The 24,682-nt window shown below is 31.8% G+C and overlaps 1 protein-coding gene across 1 annotated transcript in view; it reads right to left on the bottom strand.

Moving 5' to 3' along the window:
* LOC129220694 (leucine-rich repeat-containing G-protein coupled receptor 5-like) overlaps positions 1-23,323 on the bottom strand; it is an 89,024-nt gene extending 65,701 nt beyond the window's left edge. Inside the window, exons 1-5 of the mRNA XM_054855124.1 lie at positions 23,319-23,323; positions 16,190-16,261; positions 8,602-8,673; positions 5,526-5,597; positions 3,567-3,710 (exon numbers count right to left, since the gene is read on the bottom strand). Coding sequence (XP_054711099.1) covers positions 3,567-3,710; positions 5,526-5,597; positions 8,602-8,673; positions 16,190-16,261; positions 23,319-23,323 — 365 coding nt within the window. The remainder of the gene's footprint in view (positions 1-3,566; positions 3,711-5,525; positions 5,598-8,601; positions 8,674-16,189; positions 16,262-23,318) is intronic.
* Between the last annotated feature and the right edge of the window lie 1,359 nt (positions 23,324-24,682).

The raw sequence follows: 24,682 nt of genomic DNA, 5'->3' as shown, positions 1-24,682 counted from the left end.
TGTTTACCGCTTATAATTTCAGTCCATTCAGGAAGTTCTTAAAGTCTTTAAGTCTTTTTCTGGTAGATAACTGTAAAATGGAGTACATTTTTTTTTCTTGGGCCAGGAAATGCCCAATGCCGGAGGACTAATGGGAGAATGTGGCGCTGAGAAGAGATTTGTTCTTGTGTAGTAGAAAAAGTAGTAAACGCACTCGTAGTTAACGGTAAAAAATGAATAAAAAATGATTTAAATTAACGGTAAAAGTTTTTAATTATTATTTGTAGTTAAAAATAATGTGTCAATCTTATTTCCAACGAGACTGTCTATGTTCCGAAAAAAAAAAGTAGTAAGCTTCCCGCGGGCCGGACAAAATTAGTTCATGGGCTGGACCTGGCCCGCGGGCCGTAGGTTGGAGAGTTCTGAAGCATGTATTATTCCCCAACAGCATTATTTTTTAAAGGCTTTGGTTATCTGGAAAAAATAAAAAAAATTAGCTTTACGCACGGGACATTTTTTCGAAAATCGCCCCTTCAATTCCGGGCTTAACTTCATTTTTTTTTTAAATTTAAAAAATTGAAAAAAAAAAAATAAAAATAAAAATAAAAAAATAAAAAAAACTTTTTTTTTTTGCTACAGCTGAAACTAACGTTCAACGTAGAGAGAATAACTAGCTCTTAATCAGATAAATTTTAAGAAACGTTTCATTGATTGCTACTATTTTTGTTAGATTAAATTTTTCTAAGAACGTGCTTTCTGAATAAGATGTTTTTATGGACGTTTTAAATGAATGAATTTGTTAACACATCTATTCTAATTTTTTCAAGGTGAAACAGTTCATTATACCATAACGAAGTTTACACTTTAAAGAAGCACCAGAAGATGGGAGTCACGAGAGCTTTCTTAAGCTAATGCTTTTTGCCACACACCCACCACTTGGTCTCAGTATTACATTATATTTTTGAGTTGCCAGAAAAATGTTGAAGCTTGAGATGTGGTATCATATAAAATACTCTCCTTACAGTAGTAATTAAATGTAATATCTTTTATAAGAATTGTTCCAAATGTACAGTCGAACTCGCTTGTAACGAGCCCTGATTTAACGAGAATCCAGATTTAGCGAGGAAATCAAGCAGATTTGGTTGGCACAATGTTTAATCTGTGGAAGCATAACTCACTTTTAACGAGCCCTGATTTAACGAGAACCCAGATTAAGCGAGGAAATCAAGCAGATTTGGTCGGTACAATGTTTAATCTGTGGAAGCATAATTCGCTTATAACGAGCAAACTCCGCTTAACGCGAGCAATATTTTTGGGATTCGTAAAATTTCTATTGACTTCCTGCTCAGTTTATTCTTTTTTGGTAAATTTGCTTTGGCATTCCGAAGTCAACCAAAGTTAGTGATAAATCATAAACCCTGAGAACAAGCGTTGACAGCACTTTTTTTCATTTGTAGGGAAGAAGGAAACATAAAAAAAATTATATATGTGTGTACATGTGTATTCCTTAAAATCAATGACATAAGAAAGAGACATTTAGAGAGTTCAAATCTTATTTGGTACGGTACAGTGAACAAAAAGAAAAAAAAGCAACTATAATGATTTTTAGGATTTTTTTCACGAACTTGCTTTTTACGAGCACTCGGTTACAACGAGCAAATATCGCTGTCAATTTGCGCTCTTTATAAGCGAGATCGACTGTATACACACAACAGTAACATAAAAGTATCAAGTATGTTCATATCCTCGTGCTCACAATATTGAAACTGTTACTGGCATTGGTTATGTATTTGTACTTGGAATCTATTTTTTTTTGAAAAATTACGCCCTGTTTTACTATTTCACTTCATTATAACACAGTTTTACCTTTCTACTAATATTTCATTTTTCTATCTCCTTTCAATTTAACAGGCTAAAGTAAACCAAATTATAGACACGTGACACAAAATTACAGGAAATTCCTCTAAGAACTAATTAGATGCTCCGAGGATGCGCTCAAACTTTCCCTGGAAAAGAACATACGGCATTCGAGTGAAACCTTAATCAGTTCATATTCCTATTCATTGGTTAATAATGCCTGTCAAATATATCAATTCATTTCGTTATTAATATTTGAGGAATGCTTCCTATTTGGTCAAAAATTCGAAACCCATCTTCCGGAGAAAGTACTTTGGTATTGATTGGCAATAACGTTAAATTCTTGTCGAAAAGTGAATTCCAGACATTCTTCGAGTAGTGTTGTTTCAGTATTGTTAGAAATAGTAAATATTTTTGTCTTTTTTGACGTCAACTTCTTTACTAATAATAAAGCTGAAAGTCTCTCTGTCCGGAGGATGTCTGGATGTCTGTAGGATGTCTGTGACGCGCATCGCGCCTAAACCGTTCGGCTGATTTTCATGAAATTGGGCACAAAGTTAGTATGTAGCATGGGGGTGTGCACCTCGAAGCGATTTTTCGAAAATTCGATGTGGTTCTTTTTCTATTCCAATTTTAAGAAAAAAAATATCATAAGATGGACGAGTAAATTACGAAATTATCATAACGTGAAACCGAAACATGGGCACAAGCCAATTGGCGTGATACGAAATTATCATAACGCGGAACCGTAAGATGGGTACAAGCCAACTGGCGAGAAAATTCACCATACATTATTTGTAAATATACAGGCGAACCAAAAGATCTTTTGACTTTTCTATTGCGGGCAAAGCCGTGCGGGTATCACTAGTATAACATAAATATGAATCATTTAATTAGTTTTTAACGCATTTCACAACAAGTGTTATTTTTAAGTCTCAATATAATACTAAAAGAAAACATACTTTTACTTGGTTCTCAGACAGGCAAGTGACTCATTTATCTCAATTTAGTAAGAGTCACGACAAAAAGCATCTGTATTGTTCATCAATATTCTTTATTTATATTTTTTTTATGCATCACTACTACGTTAGATTAACAAAAATTTTAAGTCTCGATATAACAATAAAAGGAAACATACTTTTGTGTTTGGTTCTTAAAGTTATTATTCAAGTTAATAATTTTTTTCTCAATTTAGCAAGAGTCACGACAAAAAGTATTTGTTTTATTCACCGCAAGAGTTTTTAATCTAATTTTTTCTATACATAATTACTATGTAGATCAACAAAAGTTAACACATTCTACCATACGGTGTAAACATGCTTATTTGGTTCCCGCCGAAAATGAATCACTATTTTTCTTCAAATTTCAATCTTTTATTTATGTTCATCTGAAATCAAAAGCATGTTTCTTGAAATATCTGTTAAATTCACTTTTATAGATACTGCTATTGGCCTGCTTAAGGCAGCATATAAGTCACGACTGAGGTTACATAGGTAATTAGACGTTTAAAACAGCTCTATACTAAAATTTTTTTTTTTTATCTAATAAGGTTAGTTTTTCTTTATAAAAACAAATGTGTTACCGATTATTTCGAAGTTCATATTCCGCGAAAACTTTTCTAATCTTTTTCATCATGTTTAATAATGTGTATCATTTCAATTTCACGCAGCAAAAACACAGAAATCTAAAACATATAGAGAAAGAGTAGAAACAAATCCAACGCAGCATACAGGGCTTCCAATTCAGGCAATCGAGATAGAGCTTGGCTTGGGATTTGGTTCAGCTGATTTCCGTTCAGCCAGAGTTTCTGCAATCTCCGTAATGACTGAAGACTCTCCGGGGATACAACTCGCAATTGGTTGACATCAAGATGCCTGTAAAAGTCAACAAAAGGGCATTGGACATGGGAAGGAAACAAACAGCAAGATAATGTTTTTGTTTTCCACTTCGGAATAAATGTAGCTTTTGAGCTTTAATGGAAAATGAAGACAGCATTTATGTTTCGCAAAAGAGTCACGATTTTCGACTTTTTTTGAACTTGACTTTTCATGTATCATGTTTCTACATCAAGGGTCTGATGCAGTTTTTCTTAACCAAGGGGCTCGGGACAGCAAGTTTCTGCAAGAAGTCAAGAAAGGGGGGGGGGGGGGGCGGGAGGGGGAGGAAAGAAACGAATAAGGAAGAAAAAAACTAATTATTTTAATTGGGATAACAATATGCTGTTTTATTTATTCTCTGGTGAGGTGGTTTTTTGGTAACATAAGTAGTGAGGTGAGGCGTATTGTGTTTCTTGTGCACTCCAAAAAAATTTAACAAATTAAAGTAGGAAAATCTCCAATGATTTTTGCATCATTTATTTATGTACAAGAAACTTGAAGAAGTAATGTTAGTGACCTTACACATGCACATTATGCCATATATTTAAGGATTACAACACGTTTGAATGCAAAAGTCCAATTCTTTTAAAGTGAAATACACTCCACCTCATCAGTTAGAAGTCAATATAGGGTGGTCCAAAAAACATGATAGAAATTAAGCAATCGCTACGGGAAAAAAGACAGCATGCAAGAGCCTAACACTTATTTCGTTGAATAAAGATATGACATTTAATATAGAAGATATTCGAAATGTCCGTAGTATAAACTTGACCTTGAACCCACTGAACCCGGTCTCAGATTTAAAATTTTCTGTTAGTAATTTCACCAAGAATGAAGTTGATAATTTTGTCAGTTGTATAAAAATTTTACAATTGGTTAAGACATGAACAAAACAAATCACGTCCTTCGTTCAAACCAAAATAAAGTAGTCAAATATAGCCATCACAATTCCAACTAATTAATAAATTTAAAAAAAAAAACATTTTTGAGACTTTATATTGATTAATTCACCACGTTTTAAGCTTGCTTCTTGTCCCTAGTTTAAAGAAACGAAAGCAAAACTTGATTTATTCTGCTTAATTCTAATTCTTTTAAAATATCACTTTAAAATGTATCTAGGATACTAGGTGTGCCTTCTGTAAAAGGTTTACGCAACACAGAATTCTTTAACTGACTAGTAAAATATTGATTTTGCAGAAATAAAACAGTTGTGCTGCATTGAATTTGCACTAAACGGACAATGGGACAAACGGAACCAAATTTGACAGGTAAGAGAACATGAGATTTATGGGAATGTATAATATGTTTTAAGAATGATTCATTATTCTTTTAATACTTAGTAAAAGTCATCTGTAGGTTTTTGTAAGAAAAATGAAGTAGGAAATAGTAGAGCAGTTTTTGCGGAGAAAAATGTAATACAATCACACAAATAATTAACAAAACTTAAAAAAACATAGTTTAAACTCAGTTAAGAAAGTTCAAGCGCAAGAAAAATAATTAGAATGCTCAGAAATTGAAACAATCTGTAGAAAAGCATGAATTCTCCAAACTTCAACATTAGTAATTCCCAAATTTGCAATAAAAATTCCATTCATACTGTAAATATGCACCTTAACTGAAAATTCTAATGAAAAGTTTAAATTTAAAATATGTTCAAAGAAACATCTATGTATTCTGTATTTAATGATAATATGAAATAAGAAATCCATTTAAGATTTGATTTTCAGGATGCTATTGATTTTTTTATTACATTATTTTACGCTGTTATTTTCCCGCAAATTATTACAGGGATCCAATAGAAAAGTTTCTTACAATGCTTCCAAAGAGGTTAACGGCTCTAGAGCAGCAATAGGTATAACTTCCAGTTTGTTGTTTTGCAATGACCTGTTAAAAAGAAAAGAAAAAGCTTTTATGAAATTTCAATTCTTGCACTATTAGTTTCTATTTTCAAAATTAATTTGGCACTTCTGCCTATGACTGCCCTCCGAGCTCATTGAATGATTGAACTATTACGCCATGATCGCAACTTTAATTTCGTCAAACTCGTGAAAAACGGAAAAAGGTACAGTCATGGGGGAAAAATACTAAACACTCTTTCTTATTTGAAGACTATCGACAGTACCCAGCAAAAGATTTTGTGTAACCTTACTCCACAAAACCGGTGGCAGCTTAGCTGCCTCCATTACTCCAGAGTAACTTAACTGATATAACTGCTGCAAAGTTACACGTCGCTTGTGGAAGGTTAAGCCATGGAAATGTAACTATAGCGTGACGTCTAACTCATTTCTGTGTAAGGTTACACCAGAATTTTCTGTATGCTTACGTTCGACGAGCACTACCGGTAGCGACCGGTTAGTTAATCACGTGACAGCAATGACGTCAGCGGTTTCTAACCGGTTGTTCACGAACCAATACTTCATCGAACGCTTTCGGTTGATCACCAGTTACTTGCGCAGACATGACGCAGACGAATAACACGCAGGTGAAAAATACATATAAGTTGTCAAAAATGTCACGTGGTTCCATCAACCAATCAACCAGCTAGAGTTGCGGTCGACCGATAGATCAACCGGTGAGGCTCATAAAAGGACATCGGAAACAACCAGTTAACCGGTAGTTCTCAAGAACGCTGCGGTTAGCAACCGGTTACTCATCGGTTGACCGGTTAGGTTCGTCGAGCGCAAGCCGAGAAATCGCTTGAAAGGTTACACATTCCCAAAAATTTAGAGCTTTCATCTGACTTTCTCGAACTTTTTATCAAGTTCATGCTTTTTATCAAACAATATGTACCAATTATTTTAATACGCAATATTTATTTATTTTAACATACAAACAAGTCATTGCACTAAGAGAGGAAATGACCTGAGTCAGGTCCGAACCTAGGACGCGGATCTCACAGACTCGCACAGCAAGAGGCTCGGTTTACGTACCGCTCATAAGAGTTTAGCTGCTCTGTTCCGATTCTGATCCTTAAGCATGCGCTTTGAATTCTACTTAAACCATAGTGCAAGGTTCCTCCAACAATTTGAGTTTTCAAAATAATGATGCTACACGTTTCAGAATTCGTGTAACGTTACACCCGTTAATACTGATAACCTTACACACGTGTTTTACAGTGTAGAGATACAAGGAAGGTGGTAATATTCCTGGAATAACGTACTCTACTTGATTCTATAATTAAAATTCTGTTAAAAATACAATTTTCAGAGTAAAATGAGCACCAACTTTAAAATTCTCAAGGACAGTCCCCCCTTTTTTTTGTCACATATTTGCATTTAGCATCAATCGTATTATCAGCTTCGCATTTCAAATTTTGTTTCATTTGATATAGCCGTTGATTCACAATTAAATTCAGAAAAATGTAATGTTTTTTGATATTTTTGCGTATAATATCTAAATTATCTCGGTTGCAGCAGCAAAGATTGTCTTTTTCTATATCAAAGTATAAACCACTTCAATAGTGAAACGTCATATGCGATCTCAAAAATGCAAATTTAGTTCTTTGTTATGAGTTATGAAGTAAATCTTTGAAAACTATATGAGGAGAAACTACATTCTAGTTCATTGAGAAAATTTTCCAGTTTGTTAAAATGATAAAAACCTAGAACTTTTAATTAATAACTTGGAATTAAAGTGTTATAACGACTAACGAGTTACTTCAGTTATCTCCATAGAAATCATGTGATGATTCGCTAAAATCAATTCCGTTGATCGTTAATATTTTGAAAGTAGCATTTTATACGTAGTGGCAGTCGCTGCTGTTTTCAAATTCGTATGTTTAATATCTTCTCCTGGTGGGAATGCAACAGATTTGACATTTTTAGTCGTAAATTAAATGTATGTAATAAAAATAGAGGCATCCAATTGAAGAGTTTAGATTTTGTAGCCTTTTTGCTTTGTATATCAATGGTGAAGGTAATTTGAAATGCCGAAAATGGCAAGTTTACAGGGGAGCATAAGGACATATATATATATATATATATATACACATATATATATATTTTTTTCTAGTTATCAGTACCATCATACCACAAATAATCATCTATCTAGGTTTTTTTCAAAGAAATGATGTAGGAAGTTGTAAAACTGAATTCATCACGTTTGTTACAAAAAAAAAAAAAAAAAAGACAGAAATAGACATTAGAAGTTGGCACTCTTCACAATCGATATGGTCTCTCATGAAATTTTCATTCACACTGTTTCATAGAAGACTATAATCTATGATGATTGATACCCTTCATTCCCGAATAATAAAGAGTTTTGTCCCCCCACCCTATGACTGTACACGTACTTTGTACATTGCGAGTCATTCCTGTTTTGATTTGATCTTAATGCAATCTAGGCCAAATATCTCTTTTTCTTGGCGACTAAATTTCTCAAGGCGTTATACCTTAGAAGTACCTTAGGAAATGTCTATAGATGATGACACTTTTTCGAACTTTTTAACCCCCTCCCCCCCCTTTGTCACGAAATATCCCACTTCACCTTACCTCCTCTCCTTTTATCACATGTCACGCTATTTTTCACAACCATATTATTCTTTCAAAAAACGTGATGTCACACTTCTTGTTGTCCCTCTCACCCCATAGTCACAAACTATCACAATTTCACTAGCGCTTTCCTCCCTCAAAGTCTAAAATCACTTGTGGACAGTCCATTATTATTTATTTTGAATATTTACTATAAGCACAATTGAACAAGTGGAGTACATTTAAAAATGAGTACATATATTATTTTAATTTGCATGGATTCTGGTTTTTATTCTGTTCTTACTAGCCACATAATCATGTCTTAAAAATTATATGCTATTATGGAAAAATAACATAATTAACATATGTTCAAATCTACTTCTTTCTCCCCGCCATTGAAAGCAAAATTTATTACTTACAAGGATCGAAGTTTCACTAATCCTGCAAAAGCAACTGTTGAGACGTAGGAAATATTGTTATGTGCGAGATTTCTGAAAAAATAAAAAAAGAATACTATATGGTAATGAAAACAAACATTATTACAAAACACGGACAATTCATGATAATAACAAATGAAAATGGTTGTCGAATTGTGTGAGGGGTTACATAGTTTTGCCCAATCAAATTCGATGAGTCGTAGGTGATAATTTAATCTACAACCTTTCAAGAGGAGATGGTAAACTCAAAACTCTTTTGTAACTGAAAAATACCTCCGATGGGATTTTTAATCGTGTTTATATGTTCCCCCCGACTTCCTCCTACATGCTCTCCTATAAGGGCACATGTGAAAAAGTGAAAACATTTTTAAAAAATACCACAACGTAAAGAATTATTTTTTTTTATAAAAATCTTAAAAAAAAAAAAAACATTACACAAAGAAAATACCACTCAATCATGAATGCATTGTTGCCTCCAAGAAATTGATATTAATTTTTGAAATGTAAACAGTTGAAGAAAAATATTCACACGTATCCCCTTTACTCTACCTATAAACTACCGTATTGGGACTGGCAGTGTGTGTTACAACCAAGAGTTTTGCATAATTCACCCTCTTCGTCGCCCTCCTGGCTCATAAATTTTGGAGTCAAATATTTTAAGAAAAGTAAAAAGATCACTAATTTTCTCAGAAATCAAAATTTTCCTGAAAATAGTTATTGCGATATTAATGAGGTTAAAAAGGTTTCAAGATCTATCCTGAAAAAGGGAAATGAACGCATGGGAAAACTTATGAAACTCTGATGTGGTAACTCCAGTGGAAAAGTTCATGACATTTTATACTTTGTGACCATTCCATCAAAAACTTCTCACGCTGTGAGAGTCATATTGTCTACTGTCACTTAAAAAATTGTAGCAGAATTGTCTCATATAAGCATCATGTATGCCCTGGTATCGGCCCTCTTGTAATTTTTACTTATTCTTCACAAGCAGGGGCGCCTCGAACTTTAATTGTTGGGAGGGCGGAAATTCTGCATTCGCCGAATAGAACTCTAACCCGCCTTCGAGGGCCTGAAATCTTTTTAGCACAGCCCCTTCTTCTTTGTAGGAATTTAATAAGCGCATTTCAGCCAGTTTAATACATTTAGAAAATAAGTATAAATGTTATGTCGTGCCTGCTTTGGCATCGGCCTTCTTATAACTTTTACTTTTGGGAAGGCGGAATTCCGAATTTGCCTAATGGAACTCAAAATTTTGTAAATGATAATTTTGCCGAATAAAACTCCAAATTTTGCCGAATAATTTTAAGTTTGCCAAAACTGTGATACAAAATTTGTCGAATTAGGAACACTTTGGGAGGTTACAGTGATCTACCATGAGCTCCTATCGGGGCAACCCAGTGGTTGGAAAAACTACATTTTTTTTGTAGCGAACTACAGCTACAACTACTTTGTTACAAATGTAGTTAACTACAACTACAACTACTTTTTTCAAAATGTAGCAACTACAAACTACTTTTGAAATGTAGTCGCTACTTTGCTACTTTCTAAAAAAATAAGTAAATAAAAAGCATACACAATAGGTTGTCCCTCAAAAAATGAAAGTCAATATTTCAAGTCGTATACCCTCTTGTATTTTTCCTCTTGTGTCAAAATAATCGTGAAAAAAAGTTTCATATAATTTGCACAACGGCAATCCGTGCCAACTTGCACCTGAAAGTGTAAAACAGTACTTGTATGCTAGGCCAAATCGAAAAAAAGAAATTTTTTTTTTTAGAAACTCGAAATTTCTGTTAATAAAACGTTTCCCCTGTACCCAACACCCCACATGTACCAAAAGAACATTTATTCAAATTAAAAAACATTTAGATATGCCACACTTGACCTAAAATTTATAATTTTATTTAAAAAAATGATTTTTTTGTCAGTTATCTTTTAAAAAATTGCATATAAATTTAAATAGAATATCAAGTTCAAAAATTACTGGCGAACACATTTACAAATCAACAATTACAAACGAATACCAAATACATAATATAGTATTTTAAATGAAAATTTTAACTCAACCTGGAAAAAATCCATATCTTTGAGTACTATGTGGGAGACTTAAAAATTGCAGGAAAACAAAAATTTCTATTTAACGCTAATTACCCACTTTTCTATTTTACTGTATTTTTTTCTTTTTTTTTCAGCTTGATAATTTCGTAAAATCTTACTTTTCTGAAAATGTGTATCAAAAACTTAATTTTTTGATGAAAATTATAAATGTTAGGCCACGTGTGGGATATCTAAATGGCTTTTAATTTAAATACATGTTTTTGAGGTGCATATGTGGGGTATAGGAGCAATGTTTTATCAACATAAATTTTTAGTTTCTAAAAAAACATTTTATTTTAATTTTGCCTAGCATTACAAGTGCTGGTCCTCACTTTCAGACATAATCGGCACTTGTTGCCGTTGTTCAAATTATATGATTTTTTTTTGACGTAAAAGGATAAAATATAAGAGTGTGCGACTTGAAAAATCAACTTTCGTTTTTTTTTTTGGGGGGGGGGGGACACCCTTATACACACACACCGTAAGAGGTTTGAACAAAAAACGATTGATAAATTAACTCATCAGAAGACACTATGAAAAATACCCGTTATCATACTCTCATACACTGTAATGCTGGTATTTATTGTAAGTCCTCCAGAACAGTTCAATTTTTTCCTTTTCTGTAACATTTTTAGCAGCTTCTTTTTATTAGGTGAATACTGTCGAAAATTTGAGCCTCGCTAAAATATTTTTATTTTACAATCTTCGGTCTGTTCATATAAAATTCACAAAATTTTCAACTTGCGAAATCACCGCTATCTTCATTTTTGCGAAAATAAGTGCTTTTTTCCATATAAATATTGGTGAAATATGAAAATTACGATGACAAACTAATGGCGTCAAACAGATAGAACGTATGGCGACAAAATGAAATGCCTGAGGTCAGCTGGTATTTTTATGAGTCTTATTTCTCATTGCATCTGATGATGTACCTTGTGTAAAATTTACGCCAGTTAAATTCGTTTGAACCTTGATTTTTTTTTTCAGTTTATTTAAAAGTAGTTTCCAGAAATCGCTACAAACTACTATTTTTTGTAGTTAACTACTCACTACACTAATTTTTTAAAAAAGTAGTGCGCTACACTACAAACTACTAAAAAATGTAGCTACTACAGTAGCGTCGCTACTTGTAGCGCGCTACTTCCAACCACTGGGGCAACCCATTCATAAGTATTTCCAAAATGATTTGAAGAACGGTGTAAATCGCTGCACAAGTAATCACAATTCATGCTCATGTTGCACCAAACATGTTGTGAGCTAGTTCATTTTGGTTTTCAACCTTGTGATTAAAAGAAAATTCTACGCAAGATTTATGAAAATGAGAAAAATATAAAAATCTTGTTTGGTGGAAAGTAGAATGCAATTAATGATTCTAAATATCCGGAAGATGGATATCGAAGTACTTGTATAAGCAGTTTTAGCAAGGTTCAATTCACTACTACCTCAAAGTCAAGGAACTTACGAAGAAGATTTTTCACATCTTTAAGTGTAGAGGAGAATGTTGTACCTTGGGATGCTTGTACCTTGAGGCACTGCTAATTTCTAAGAATCTATATTTAGCAGCATTGTTTTTGTATTCCTTAATGGTAACTTTCACCAGTAAACGGTGCCACAGTAACAATCAGCATCAAAACGTTATATTGATGGTTTTGTGAGAGAAAGAAAATTTCATGACTCCAAAGTAAATACTTTCTTCATTTTTGTTTCATTTTCTGTCCTTGTATTTGTAAAACTATTCAACTGAATTTCATTTTGTTATAAAAGAGAAGTACTTAAAATATTTTGGTTATGAGAAAATAATGATAGCGCATCTAGATTGACCACCACTTTGGTTCTTTTTAACCACCTGGTGATTGTACCTTGGGACAGGGCCGGCTCTCTCTTTGCCTCCTTAGGCGAAATTGACTCCCCCCCGTTGAATAATAATGATGATAATAATATAAAATAACAATGTATTAATAAAATAAAAGCAATGCAGGGTTGTTTGGTTTAAACCACGTTGGTTTAAACCATGGTTTAAACCAATCGGTTTTTTAAAAAAAACCATGCGGTTTTTTTAAAAAATGGTTTTTTTTAGAAAAAAGCCAAAAAAAAAAAAAAAATCCATTTTACAGGTTTACATTGATTTCCCCACACATATTGAAAAATGTAAAATTCCATTTATGCTAAGTTCCTAGCTAAGTTGCAGAGATAAATACTAAAATTGCAAAGTTTCTTCTTCAAAATGTATTACAAGCTTTAATCGAAAAAAAATATTAACATATTTTTTATTTCATATATGTGCCATAAAGCAGATTTCAGTCAACTTCCATCATTATGCTTAATTTGCGTGATTAGTTAAGATTTACTAAGGATTGAATCTTTTATTGTAGATGCAATCCATTATATTGCTCACTCCTGTTGCAGGGGTGTGACATTTTTGCCAATTTATTTGCACTTTCCTGGATTTTTAAGGTAATCAACAGTCTAACTTAATTGTTTGCACCTAAAAATTAAGATTTGTTCTGCAGGTGAACACAAATAATATTTTTTGAATCAAATTTAAAAAAAAAAGTTTATACTTTATATTATGATACAAAATAGTTCCTTATATCATAATGTAGGAAGATTAAAAGACAAATTTTTAAATTCCCAGAACAAAATGCAAATGTGTGTGTAAAAACTGATTGAGAAATATATAAATCTTCACATATAAACTACACTCTCCATTGGTGTTTGATTTTGATTGGCTATACACCTATGCTGCTTTATGACTATTGGGTGCAGATAATTCTTAGTTTTTCCCCCCCTTTTGTTCATTGTAATTGGAATTTTGGTATTTGCTTTGCTTTAGCTAACCTGCGCAGTTTACAAAAGTTACTTACTCATATTGTTTTAAAAAGAATGTCTAATTCTGGTAGAAAAAAAAAATGAGCAACAAATCACAGCAAAAGCCTCGTCTGCCAGTGTCGAAAGAATTTTTTAGACATTTGGATTCGTACAATCAAAAATAAGAAACAAATTAGGATTGTAAAAAGCTTCAAAGCTAGTCTTTTTGTTCAAGGCTTTTAACTAACTGATTTTTTTCTAAAGATCGTTGGAGAAAACAACGGTTCTTTTGGTTTAAAGCAAAATACTTTTAATCTGTTACAAACAAAAACTGTAAAATTACATTTATAAATAAATATACAGGGTGTCCGAAAAGTCCTTGACCCATTTAACCTAAAATACCATTGTTATGTGTCGAGGACTTTTCGGACACCCTGTATATGTAATGTATTCAACTCATTTCATAAATATGTGTGTAAATCGTTTTACAATTACATAAAATCAACTTTACACCACAATAACATATGCATAAATACATAGCAACTTTTACATTATAAATTAATATTATTTTTATGTTATTTAGTACTTTGAACAAAAAGCAAGTTTTGAAGCTTTTCCAGAAGCCTAATCAATTCTTGAGTTATAAGTGATATCTAAATGACGAAAATATATGCACTGCACTTTTCTGAAGCTGGTTTTAGTAATGTTGAAGATTTTTAAAGATAGTTGCATTGCATTTTTCAAATTCTTTTTCCTCGCTTTTCCCCCACTCAGTCACTGCTGCAGAAGATAAAACGTTTTTGGCAAAAAAAATTTCTTGAAATAGAATTTGCTACACATTTATTTGTTCTAAAGAATTTGCATTTAATATTTTTTAAACTTCAATGCTGGATGCAACATGTATGCCAGTAAATAAGCTGTAATTTAAGCCATGTTACACCAATTTTTGTATTTTTGATTTAGTTCTTTGTTTTAGAGACAGTCGATATCTTTTCCAAGTCCTTCCAAAATAAGAACGGAGTCTAATATAGAGCAGCACTTTTTTTTAAAACTTTGTCAGTACAACAGCAATCGATTTTTTGACTGTTCAATCATGTACTGTTGCACATTTTGCTTTACTTCAATATTTGCGACATTGTGTATATAAAAATCAGCATTATGTAAGATCAGAAAGAAAAAAATATGAAAATTGTTCTTTTGAAAAGATTATGCTTAAAAATATAACTTTTACCTTTATTCGATAATTATTCATATTATGTTGGTTTTATAAAGTTTTTTTCTTGGATCTTCATTGTATTTTATCTTAACCCGCATCACAACCACTTCTTGAAGTATTTTGTATCATAAAGGGTCTACATATACATGCATACTAATATGTTAATCAAGTCAAACATTTCAATCAATATTTCCCCGCAGAAAGCTATTTTAATTATTTAATTTAGTTACAAGATTGATCAATCAATAAATTAGGTATAATGTGACTATTGAATAACTGTTAATTACATGGAACCTTAATTACCTTCCGAAAATTGTTTTTCTCGCAAATAGTATTTAAACCGAAAAAAACCCGGTTTAAACCAAAAAACCTGGTTCAAGCCAAAAAAAAAACGTTTTTTTTTTAAATTTTTTTTTGGAAAAAAAAACCGTTTTTTTTTACCAACCCTGAGCAATAGTAAAGTGTGTGTTGAATTAAAGTAAGTTTCTAGTTGAATTCTAAAATGGGTTTTGCATATCCAAGCACTGATACACACTTTAAATTATCTTTTTTAGCATTAAAGTAGTGCATCATAATGTAATGAAGCATATATCAGTATTTTCAAAAGATTTTTAAATCACGCAATTTGCCGCCTCTAAAATAAAATTGAATTTCTAGTTAAATTCCCAACTATTTCTTGAATATCCAAGCACTGGTACACACTCTAAATTGTTATTTTAGCATTGAAGCTAAAAATCTTATACTGCTGAAACAGATATACATACTTAAGAAAAAAAAATGTTTCAACTTCGAAATTTGCTGCCCCTAAAATCTTCCTGGGGGGGGGGGCAGCCCCCCCCCCGCCAGGAGCCGGGCCTGCCTTGAGACAAACATATTGAACCTTAAGACACGTTCCAAGGTGCAACATATGCATGGTTCTCAATAATTAAGATATGTTTATTAACATGGTACAATGTTCTAATCTGATGTAGTCTTTTAAACATATTTAATGTTAGATAATAATTCATAATTCATTTTTCATGATTTAATGCATTACCATAAAAATATATTTTTTTTCTAATTTGGTGCAAAATTGATTCTATATGGCTGTTTCCTGAATCATGAAGACTTTCCCATAGTACAATAGGATGTGTCCCTATGTACGATAGGATGTTGTGCCTTGAGACATCTTGTAACTCTTACTTCAAAGGCTGGCAATATTTTATTTTCTAACTGTCTGAATTTAAAAAAATATATTTCAGAGAAATATGTTGGGATATTTGCACGTGACTTTTAGATTTTAAATTTGATTTAAATATTTGACGTTAAAAATCAGAATATGAAAAGTGTCCCAAGGTGCAACACTCTCCCCTACCGTAACATTGTTGTTACTAACTGTCTTAAAATAGACAGCTAATAATAACAATAGTCCGATAGCATTATTATAAGAAACATAGGAAAAGATTAACTTACAACTCAAAGAGATTAGACAAATTTTGAAATGGAGAATCCTCTAACTTCGTCAAGTTGTTATCACTTAGATATCTAAAAAACAGAAATCCGAAAATAAATATTTTATTATAGCAAACAAATATTTTATTTTATCAGAGCAACCATAAAAATTATTATATGCTGAATTTAAACTTTACTTGGAAAAAAAAAAGATGCAAATGAAAACAGTTAATTGAAACGATCAACAATTTTTAACTAAGAAACTTGATTATATTGTGTTAATTGATTTTTCTTAAAATAGTGTGAACAGAAATACATTAAAAAATATTATTGGAAATAATAAAAAATGTTAAGAGCATAAATTTATCATAGTTAAAACGGTTGTATAGCAATATTTATTTCGTATTATAGAAGATGAGATATTGCATAATGTATAAGATAGAAAAATAAAAACAGAAAGATGAAGCTAAATCAAACTTTGAACTGTAAAGTATTGCTATAGTAGTTGCAACCAAACATACTAAAGTTAAGGAAACGATTTTTTTTAATCATAAATGCATTACAAAAAATGAATTAGCATTGAATCAAGTAATCTATTCAGAAAGAAAAATAAATTTAATATTATATTAATGTAGACTCTTGACCGATACCAAATGCGTTATCTTCAAACAAATATAGGAAAAAATATCGATAAATTTTAAAGTTTAATAATAAATTCACTTTTGACTTTGTTGTAAAAGCAAAGTAAATAAGAGGAATGTGGGACAAAGTAAAATAGCCGGGCAAAGTGAAACAGTGAAATATTTTGTCTGCTTTTAGCGCCACCCATCTGGTAATATTTTGACTATGGAGTAACGCATGCAGTCTATTCTAGTCCGGAAAAAATTACCTCTTAAGATAGAAGCATTTACGAAACAAGCAATTTTCAAAAATTGAAACTCAAATTGTAATATTTTGTGACAAGTCCAAAATGTTCTTTGTTATAATCAATGATAAAGTTCTTCTTATTAAAATTTTAAATATTTATTGAGACCTACTAATATTCGGTGCAGTATTTATTTAGTTAATATTAAGTTTACTCTCAATTTGAATATTTTGCACAATTATTTAATTGCATGCGGATTAAAGATTATGGGGCAAAGTGAAATAGTTCATTTCATTTACTCAATCGATCATTTACTAAATCATTTACATATTCATTTATTAATTAATTTATTTACATTCCTCAACTTAATAATTCATTTATTTATTCATTCACTCACTTATTTTCTTATTCATTCATTGTTTTAATGGGTCATTTATTTCTCCTCATATCCCAATTAATTTATTTATAAGTTTATTGCTTTACAACCTTTTCATTTTTAATTCTTTCTTTTATTTACACATTCATTTGATCAAAAATATTTTTTACAATTATGTAGGAAATATTTCAGTAGAAAAAATCTTCAATTTCCACTCTGTCCCATGAAAAAAGTAACTTTTGAAGGCACAAATTTACTGACAAAAATAAAAAATAATGTTCCAATGCAAGTTTTATTATAAAATACATATTGTTCTTTCTTTATTTTCTGTAATTTTCAAACCAAATTTCCGATTTGCTCATTTTGATAAAACCAAGGCATCTTAACTTTTTCTCTTTTCCCCCACATTCCCCTACTATATGAAACCGAAAGCAAAAATAGAAATAAATTTTATCATGTTTGCTTTATATGGGGCAACCCAAGAGAAGGTGACTCAATATAAAATACTTGTGTAAGGTACACCACCTTCTCCTACACCGCCAATCATATATATATAGGGGAACGGAGGGCACATGTGACCATTTTTTTTTTTACTTCTAAATTTCTCAAAAAATATTATCGATTTCTTAGAGCAAAAGTGTCCCCATGATAAAAAAAAGGCTTTTCTTTGTGCCATGGAAGTTTTACAGAATTTTTGAAAATTTATTTCTTTGCTTTATGGAATTTAAAAAAATGTCTTCAATTGTTCATATGTGTCCCTATAGAGGGGCACATGTGAACAAGCCTGGGGCACATATGAACGAATCTGAAAACGAAACGAAAAACTCTTTAGTATGACACACATGCGTTTATGACAATTACGTTATATACAGTGTCAGTTTAAATTATTCAGAAACTGCCAAAATTAAAATATTTTTCCGAACTATATAACTAACCACTGGATCGACAAGAATAAAACTTATAAGACTAAACAATACAAAGAATATTTTATTATGTAAAGTTTATTCTTATTGTATAGCGCGTTTAAGCTTTATACAGAAAATGATGTTGAGTTTTAAAATTATTTTAAACTTCAGTTTTTAGTTAAAGGAAAATATTTTGTCTTTTTTTTATTGAAAATATTAAATAACACTAAATTACTGGCCAACTATTTAGAAACAAAAGAATTAAAAAATATAATAATAATAAAATGAATAAATAAATAATTAATAATAATGTAACAAAAATTTACAAACTGACTATAAGAAAATAATAATTATAAATCGTTAAACCTTTTTTAACACTCATAATAACCCTACACTAATATTTATAAAATGGAGAAGATAAGGGAAATGTTCACATGTGCCCCTACATGTCGTGTTCAGAAGAGCCCCCGTCATCTACCTTAGAACTAATTTCAAATATAAAGAATTCTTAATTTAGTTAAAAAAATTAAACATAGTCATAAATTTACTTGAATGTTCATATAATTGCTTGCAATAATTAAATTTAGCTTATTAATTTAAAAAATGTTTCACGTGAAGGCAATAAAACTACATACAACTCAAAATAAAACAAAGGAGCTGTCACCACATAAACATAAACTGGCTTATTTCTCTAAAATTTTGCCCAAGAATTAGTCCTGGTACTGCCACTACTTAAGAATTTTTCAAGATTTTTCACTTGACGTTATCCTAGTACAACATACCATGTTCACATGTGCCTCGTGCTCCCATGTACCCCCCTTTCCCCTACACTTTTTTGACTGTCGTAATATTTGAGTCAGAAATACGATTATGAGTTGCTGTTGTGAAGACGTTATTATGAAAGCTTTTACTTATTTGAATAATGCTACAATATTTAAGGTAATTCTCTTCTAATGAATGGAACAGCCTTCTAAGTAAAATTTTGTGAATGGCATCCCGCTGTTGAAATTGAATGAAGAGTTGGAAATAAAGCCACGTACCAAGTACTTGGCCTTCGTCCCATTTTATTTACCAGCAGCTGAAAGCGGCATTTTGTTCGTTGCAGAAGTACCGTTTGTTTGTCTTTAGAATAACCGTTCGCAAAGAAGTTGTTTCTGGGAAATGTAGTTTCCCGAAATAGGAAGATGATTCATCTATTTTTTGGTCAATGACAATGGCGATGTTTCCAGAATTACAATTCATCTTTCCGTTTCGTATGGAATTTGATGAATTAAAGGCTAATCAGCTTTGGGACAAAAACATTGATTGTAGTCGATCGTATTTTCTTTTCAGTTCATCTCGTGCTTTGAGGGATCTGGAACAATGGTGGACACACATTCGATGAGACAGCGACAAAATGTTTGTGGTAGACTTTTGATGCCATCATTAGTTCATTATAATTTGATTAATAGTCCCTCGTAGAAATTCGTTAACATCTTTTATCTCTTATTAAAAATTACTTTTTCCCGGAGGACAGCAATTTGATGATTGCGCTTTGACGTCATCTGAAGGAGACAAAACGTCGCTTTTAGTTTGTCAACTTTAGCAACTGTCTATATGTTGAAACTGTTCTTCACAATCACCAATAGTGGAACTTCTTTGCATTTACGTTTTTTAAGTGTGTCTTTCTTAAAGAACTGACATTGCTGTTTTTTTAAAAATATTTCTCAGATTGCAGTTTTATTTGAACGCATTCATTCCTTAATATTTTACCTACCATATAGGTTTTTGCCCTTAATTTGAATGTTTACGAACCATTTAAGCTAATTTGCCATTAACTGAACAATTAGAAGTAAATATTTCAGCTATGAGTACATATAACCAAAATTCTTTTTAACACAATTAATTCAATAAATAAATAGAATATTTTTGTTTAAATCTGTTGTTGTAACATTAAAATTTGACTACAAACACAAGTTTCAGTCATGGGAGGTTTACTTATTAAAAAATAATGTTCATTAGTAGCTTTAGGTCAGTCGTTATTCTTTTTATGGATTTATGGTTAATGCCAATTAAAATGCAAAATCTGTGCGTAAAGGGTAAATAAATATTATTAATATTGTAGAGAACCTTTTTTCATTAAAATAATTTTATGCAACTAGTACGATCATCTCTAGTTTTTAATATGACCATAGCCAAACATGTGGTACCATAACTAGTTGAACCAGTAAGTTCCATTTATTTCGAAAAATATGTACAAATCGTAATTGAAAACTAATGAGAATAACTCAGCCATAAAAGTGCAATTTCGAAGCTTTGAAACCGTTGGAATTTGTTTCATCCATGAACTAGAACTGGAACATTTGTACCCAAATCTAAAGAGAAACCTTAACCCATGCCCATAACCCAACATATACCCCCATCCTCCTCAGAACTTAAACACGTATGCCAGGCAGCCTTCGTTTGTAGTTCTCTAAAAGACAGAATTGTTTCCTAAAGTGATTTGTGCGAAAAATCGTCAAATGAACAACACTGGCATGTGGTATGAAGTGAAGAGGAATCCGTAACACTTAGGTAAAAGCAACGTCTCTGCGCCAAAAAATAATTACTTACGTTGAAAAGTTTTTATACTTATTACAAGTTGAAAAAGAAAATCTTAACTAAAATTATTTTACAATTGCTCCAAAACTTTATTCAGGAACAAATCAAACTCGATTTATTTAAAAAAAGAATTCATTACGGTTCTATACAATTGCTTTTAAGCACTTATAATATTTAAAAAGAACATGTTAATAAAAATTATATTATAACTGCGTCAAAACTTGGTTCAGGAAAAATTCAAACACGATTTATCCTTCCGAGACAGAATTTCTTAGAATTCCAATCAACTACTTTTAAACACTTATAATATTTAAGAACAAAAACCAAGTTGAAATTATTTTTTAATTACACCAAAACTTGGTTTAGTCTTATGATCAAAACTCGATTAATCCAAAAAGAGAATTTGTTCGAATTCTATACTATATTTTTAAACGTTATAATATTTAAAAGAGAACAGGATAACTAAAATCGATTAATATTGCATCTAAATTTGGTTCAGGAACAATTCATAAACGGTTTATCCAAAAAGATAATTCGTTGGAATTCTATATTGCGCTTACGGAAAAGACAGACTAAAAGTAAAAAAAGAAATATGACCACTTGTTTGGTGTAGGAATACCAAATCAGCAGCAAGCAAATGGCGAATATTGGTTTGATTTTTTTTTAATTGAAGAGAAGATTCCCAAATATGGCAAACCTTCTGGAAATCCATTTGTTTTCTTTCCGTCTATCCTTTCGCCAAACTGAGTTTTTTCTGCTCTTTTAAACACTTACAACATTTTTCATCCTGAACAGCTAACGAAACCAACAGACATTTTATTCATCAAGACCTTTATTAGCAAATACTTCAAAACCGCTATCGTTAATAAACGTACCAAACCAATTTTGTATCTGTGTAGAGTTCGTATACGTCATTACGCAAACATAAGTTTATTAGGTAACAAACGAATTCTCCTATCGATTTTAAATAAGAGGCTTTAAAAATTGTACATGAGAACCATAATCAAATTTAAATAATAGCTACATCAAACATCTCAAGAAATCTGCCTAGACTAACAAAAAGAAAAAAAAAAGGTAAGGAATGAAATAGATATATTTCTTTGAAATTGCGAAGACACGATTATATATCTCACTAAATTTATAATTTTTCTTCCCCGTATCATCGGTTTCTTTTAACCTTACCATTTGATAAATTCCTTTTGCTCGAAGGAAAACCGTTGCCACTAGTTGGTGATAAAATGTCAGCTTTTAACCTCAAGAGTAGAATCGATTAAAAAGACAAGTCGCTTTTGAAGAGAAAGATTATAAATTGTTCAGTTACAACTTAGAAATAGAAGAAATAAAAATATTTCCTTCCACCGAAAAGATCCATTCAAAATGTTGAGTTTGCTATTAATTTTGTGGTATAAAACTTATTTATTAATTTTCTTAAAAGAAATAGATGATTAGGAGCTTCCCATTCACGGATATAAATCATAGTAAAGGAAATGTAATAGAGACGGAGAGGAAGTAAATAAGTCATTTAGTTAAATGATTATATTCGCTCCAACTAAATAAATGATTTATAAATGTAATAGGTCGTAATTTAAGCATCTGATTTCTGAAAGGAAGTAGAATTCTTTCAGAGAGTGAGAATAACTTCAGTCTACAATTGCTCTGTGAATGTGACTGTTATATTTTCTCAACGAAGCGATACAATTATATTTTCTTAAAGGATGCATAGAAGCAATATGTTTCGAGAAAAGTTATGTTGAAGATTAGGTTGCAGGACAATAAAAAACATACGTTAGAATTGCTAAAAGTCATGGCAGCCACATGTCGACATATGTATATTTGCTTTTAGCTGTAAATTAGATGTGAAACTCAAACTTCTATTTTGTAGATTGGAATCGAATAAAAATCAGACATATCAAATAGGCTTTTAAAAACAGATTTTTTTTTTACGATTTGAATAGTTAATCAGAAAACTGGAAGGTATTTTCTCTAAAATTTATTTCAGTATTTTTATATTAATTGATAAGAAAAACCATGCATACTATCAAGGATGCATTTGAGCGAACTTCATTGAGGATCGTTTATGACTATTTTACCGACTAAACTTTAAAAATCTATAAATCTTCAAAAAAGACAGTCGGGCGGGGCCTAAAACAAAAATAAGAGCGGGGCACCAGGCATTCGCCCGAATGCCCACATTGTCAGTCCGAATCTGGCTGTGGATTCGCGAAACATTTTACTCATTTTAGTTTTTTTCCCCCTTTCTTTCTTTCCTCTTCATCTCTTTGGCCTGTGCATAAAAGAGACTGCTCTATCAATATTTATTTCAGTCTGGAACACATAATTTATTATTTCTACTAAGACGAAAAATTCGAAGTAATAATGACATAATTCTTCCTTTTATTAGTCATCTAACTCCCATCGTCATACCTCATCATGACGTCTAGAGGAGAGTTGAGTTGCAGCCGTCCGGTTATACAAAGCCAGAACAGTGTTAAAAGTCAGAGCAAAACCTCCATACATCACGAGCGCCACCTGTCGAGCTTATCGGAGATCCACGACACGTCTGCGCCCCGTTTATTTATTTGGGACGGGTAATTTATGACGGTGTGAAAGTCATCAGTGTCTTCTAATCAGTGTGCCTGCTTGTGGAGTTGATTTTCTGCAATCTCGGGTATCGAATGACACTTTCTCATTATCAATGAATCTCTTGAAGTTGAGGACTTCGACGATGGTGATTGGTTCTAGAATTACAAAGCTGAAGATTCAAGATAATTTAATTAATCAAAGTACGTTTCTGATTAATTGCGTGATTGATTGAGTTGGCAGAGTGGGCATCATCAGTGGAGTGATACTCGAGCGTTATCGCAATGCAAACATCTGAAACTAATTTCACTCATTACGTGGAGAAACCTTTAATCTAAGAGGGTAGTTATGAAGCAAAAGGTAAATTGCATTATGCGAGTTTAAATGAGCCTTTGCGAGTTTGCCTTTGTAGAAAAACAAAAATAAATGTAAAAGTGCCTGGCAGAAATACCTCTATCAAACTTTGAAATAATTTCATGCCTTTTATTTTTTACCAATTTAATATTTTAATTGCAGCCTACAATTTAGTAGATAGACTTGCAATGAAGAGTTTTTTTTTTTTTTTTTTTAAATCTTTCCACATAGCAGTATCTAAAGCTCGACCACGATGGTATGTGAACTCGAAGCGGAAACGAGCCACTTTATTTTGTATTTAAGTAGGATCAACGAGAGAACGAGACTTGACTGCCGGCGCAGTCTCGCTGATTCTACCTGTACTACAAAATGAAGTCGCCCGTTTTCACTCCCAGTTCACTCGCCACCTCTCCGTAGTCAAGCTTTACTTGGGCTATCATTACCGTTTCTTGCCTCAAAACAAATGCGAGTTTCTCCTACCAGTTGCGCTAGTTGTCTTCATTTTTTTTATTTTGCCACCTTCACACTTTTGCTTCTAGCTGCTTCTTGTATAGGATGATCTAACAGATGTTTATTTCGGTACGTAGGATGTAAAGCGCACTATGTCACAAAAAAAAAAAAAAAAAAAAAAAAAAAAAAAAAAAAAAGCGTTTCTAAGAGGTGTGTTTAAAGTTCATTTATCTCTAAACCAGCGTATGAAACGTGCCAACAAATGCTTTTTTCCGTTGTCTATCTTGCTAGCTGTTCGGAGTTGGACTTAGTGGTTTACTCCTCTGAAAGGAGTATTAAAAGTTAGGCAATAGAGTGCTTAAATCGCAATATTTAAAAAGAATGACATAGTGTTCTTTAACTCC

This window comes from Uloborus diversus, chromosome 4, assembly GCF_026930045.1.
Source record: "Uloborus diversus isolate 005 chromosome 4, Udiv.v.3.1, whole genome shotgun sequence".
NCBI lineage: Eukaryota > Metazoa > Arthropoda > Arachnida > Araneae > Uloboridae > Uloborus > Uloborus diversus.
This window is presented reverse-complemented; position numbering and strand designations above follow the sequence as displayed.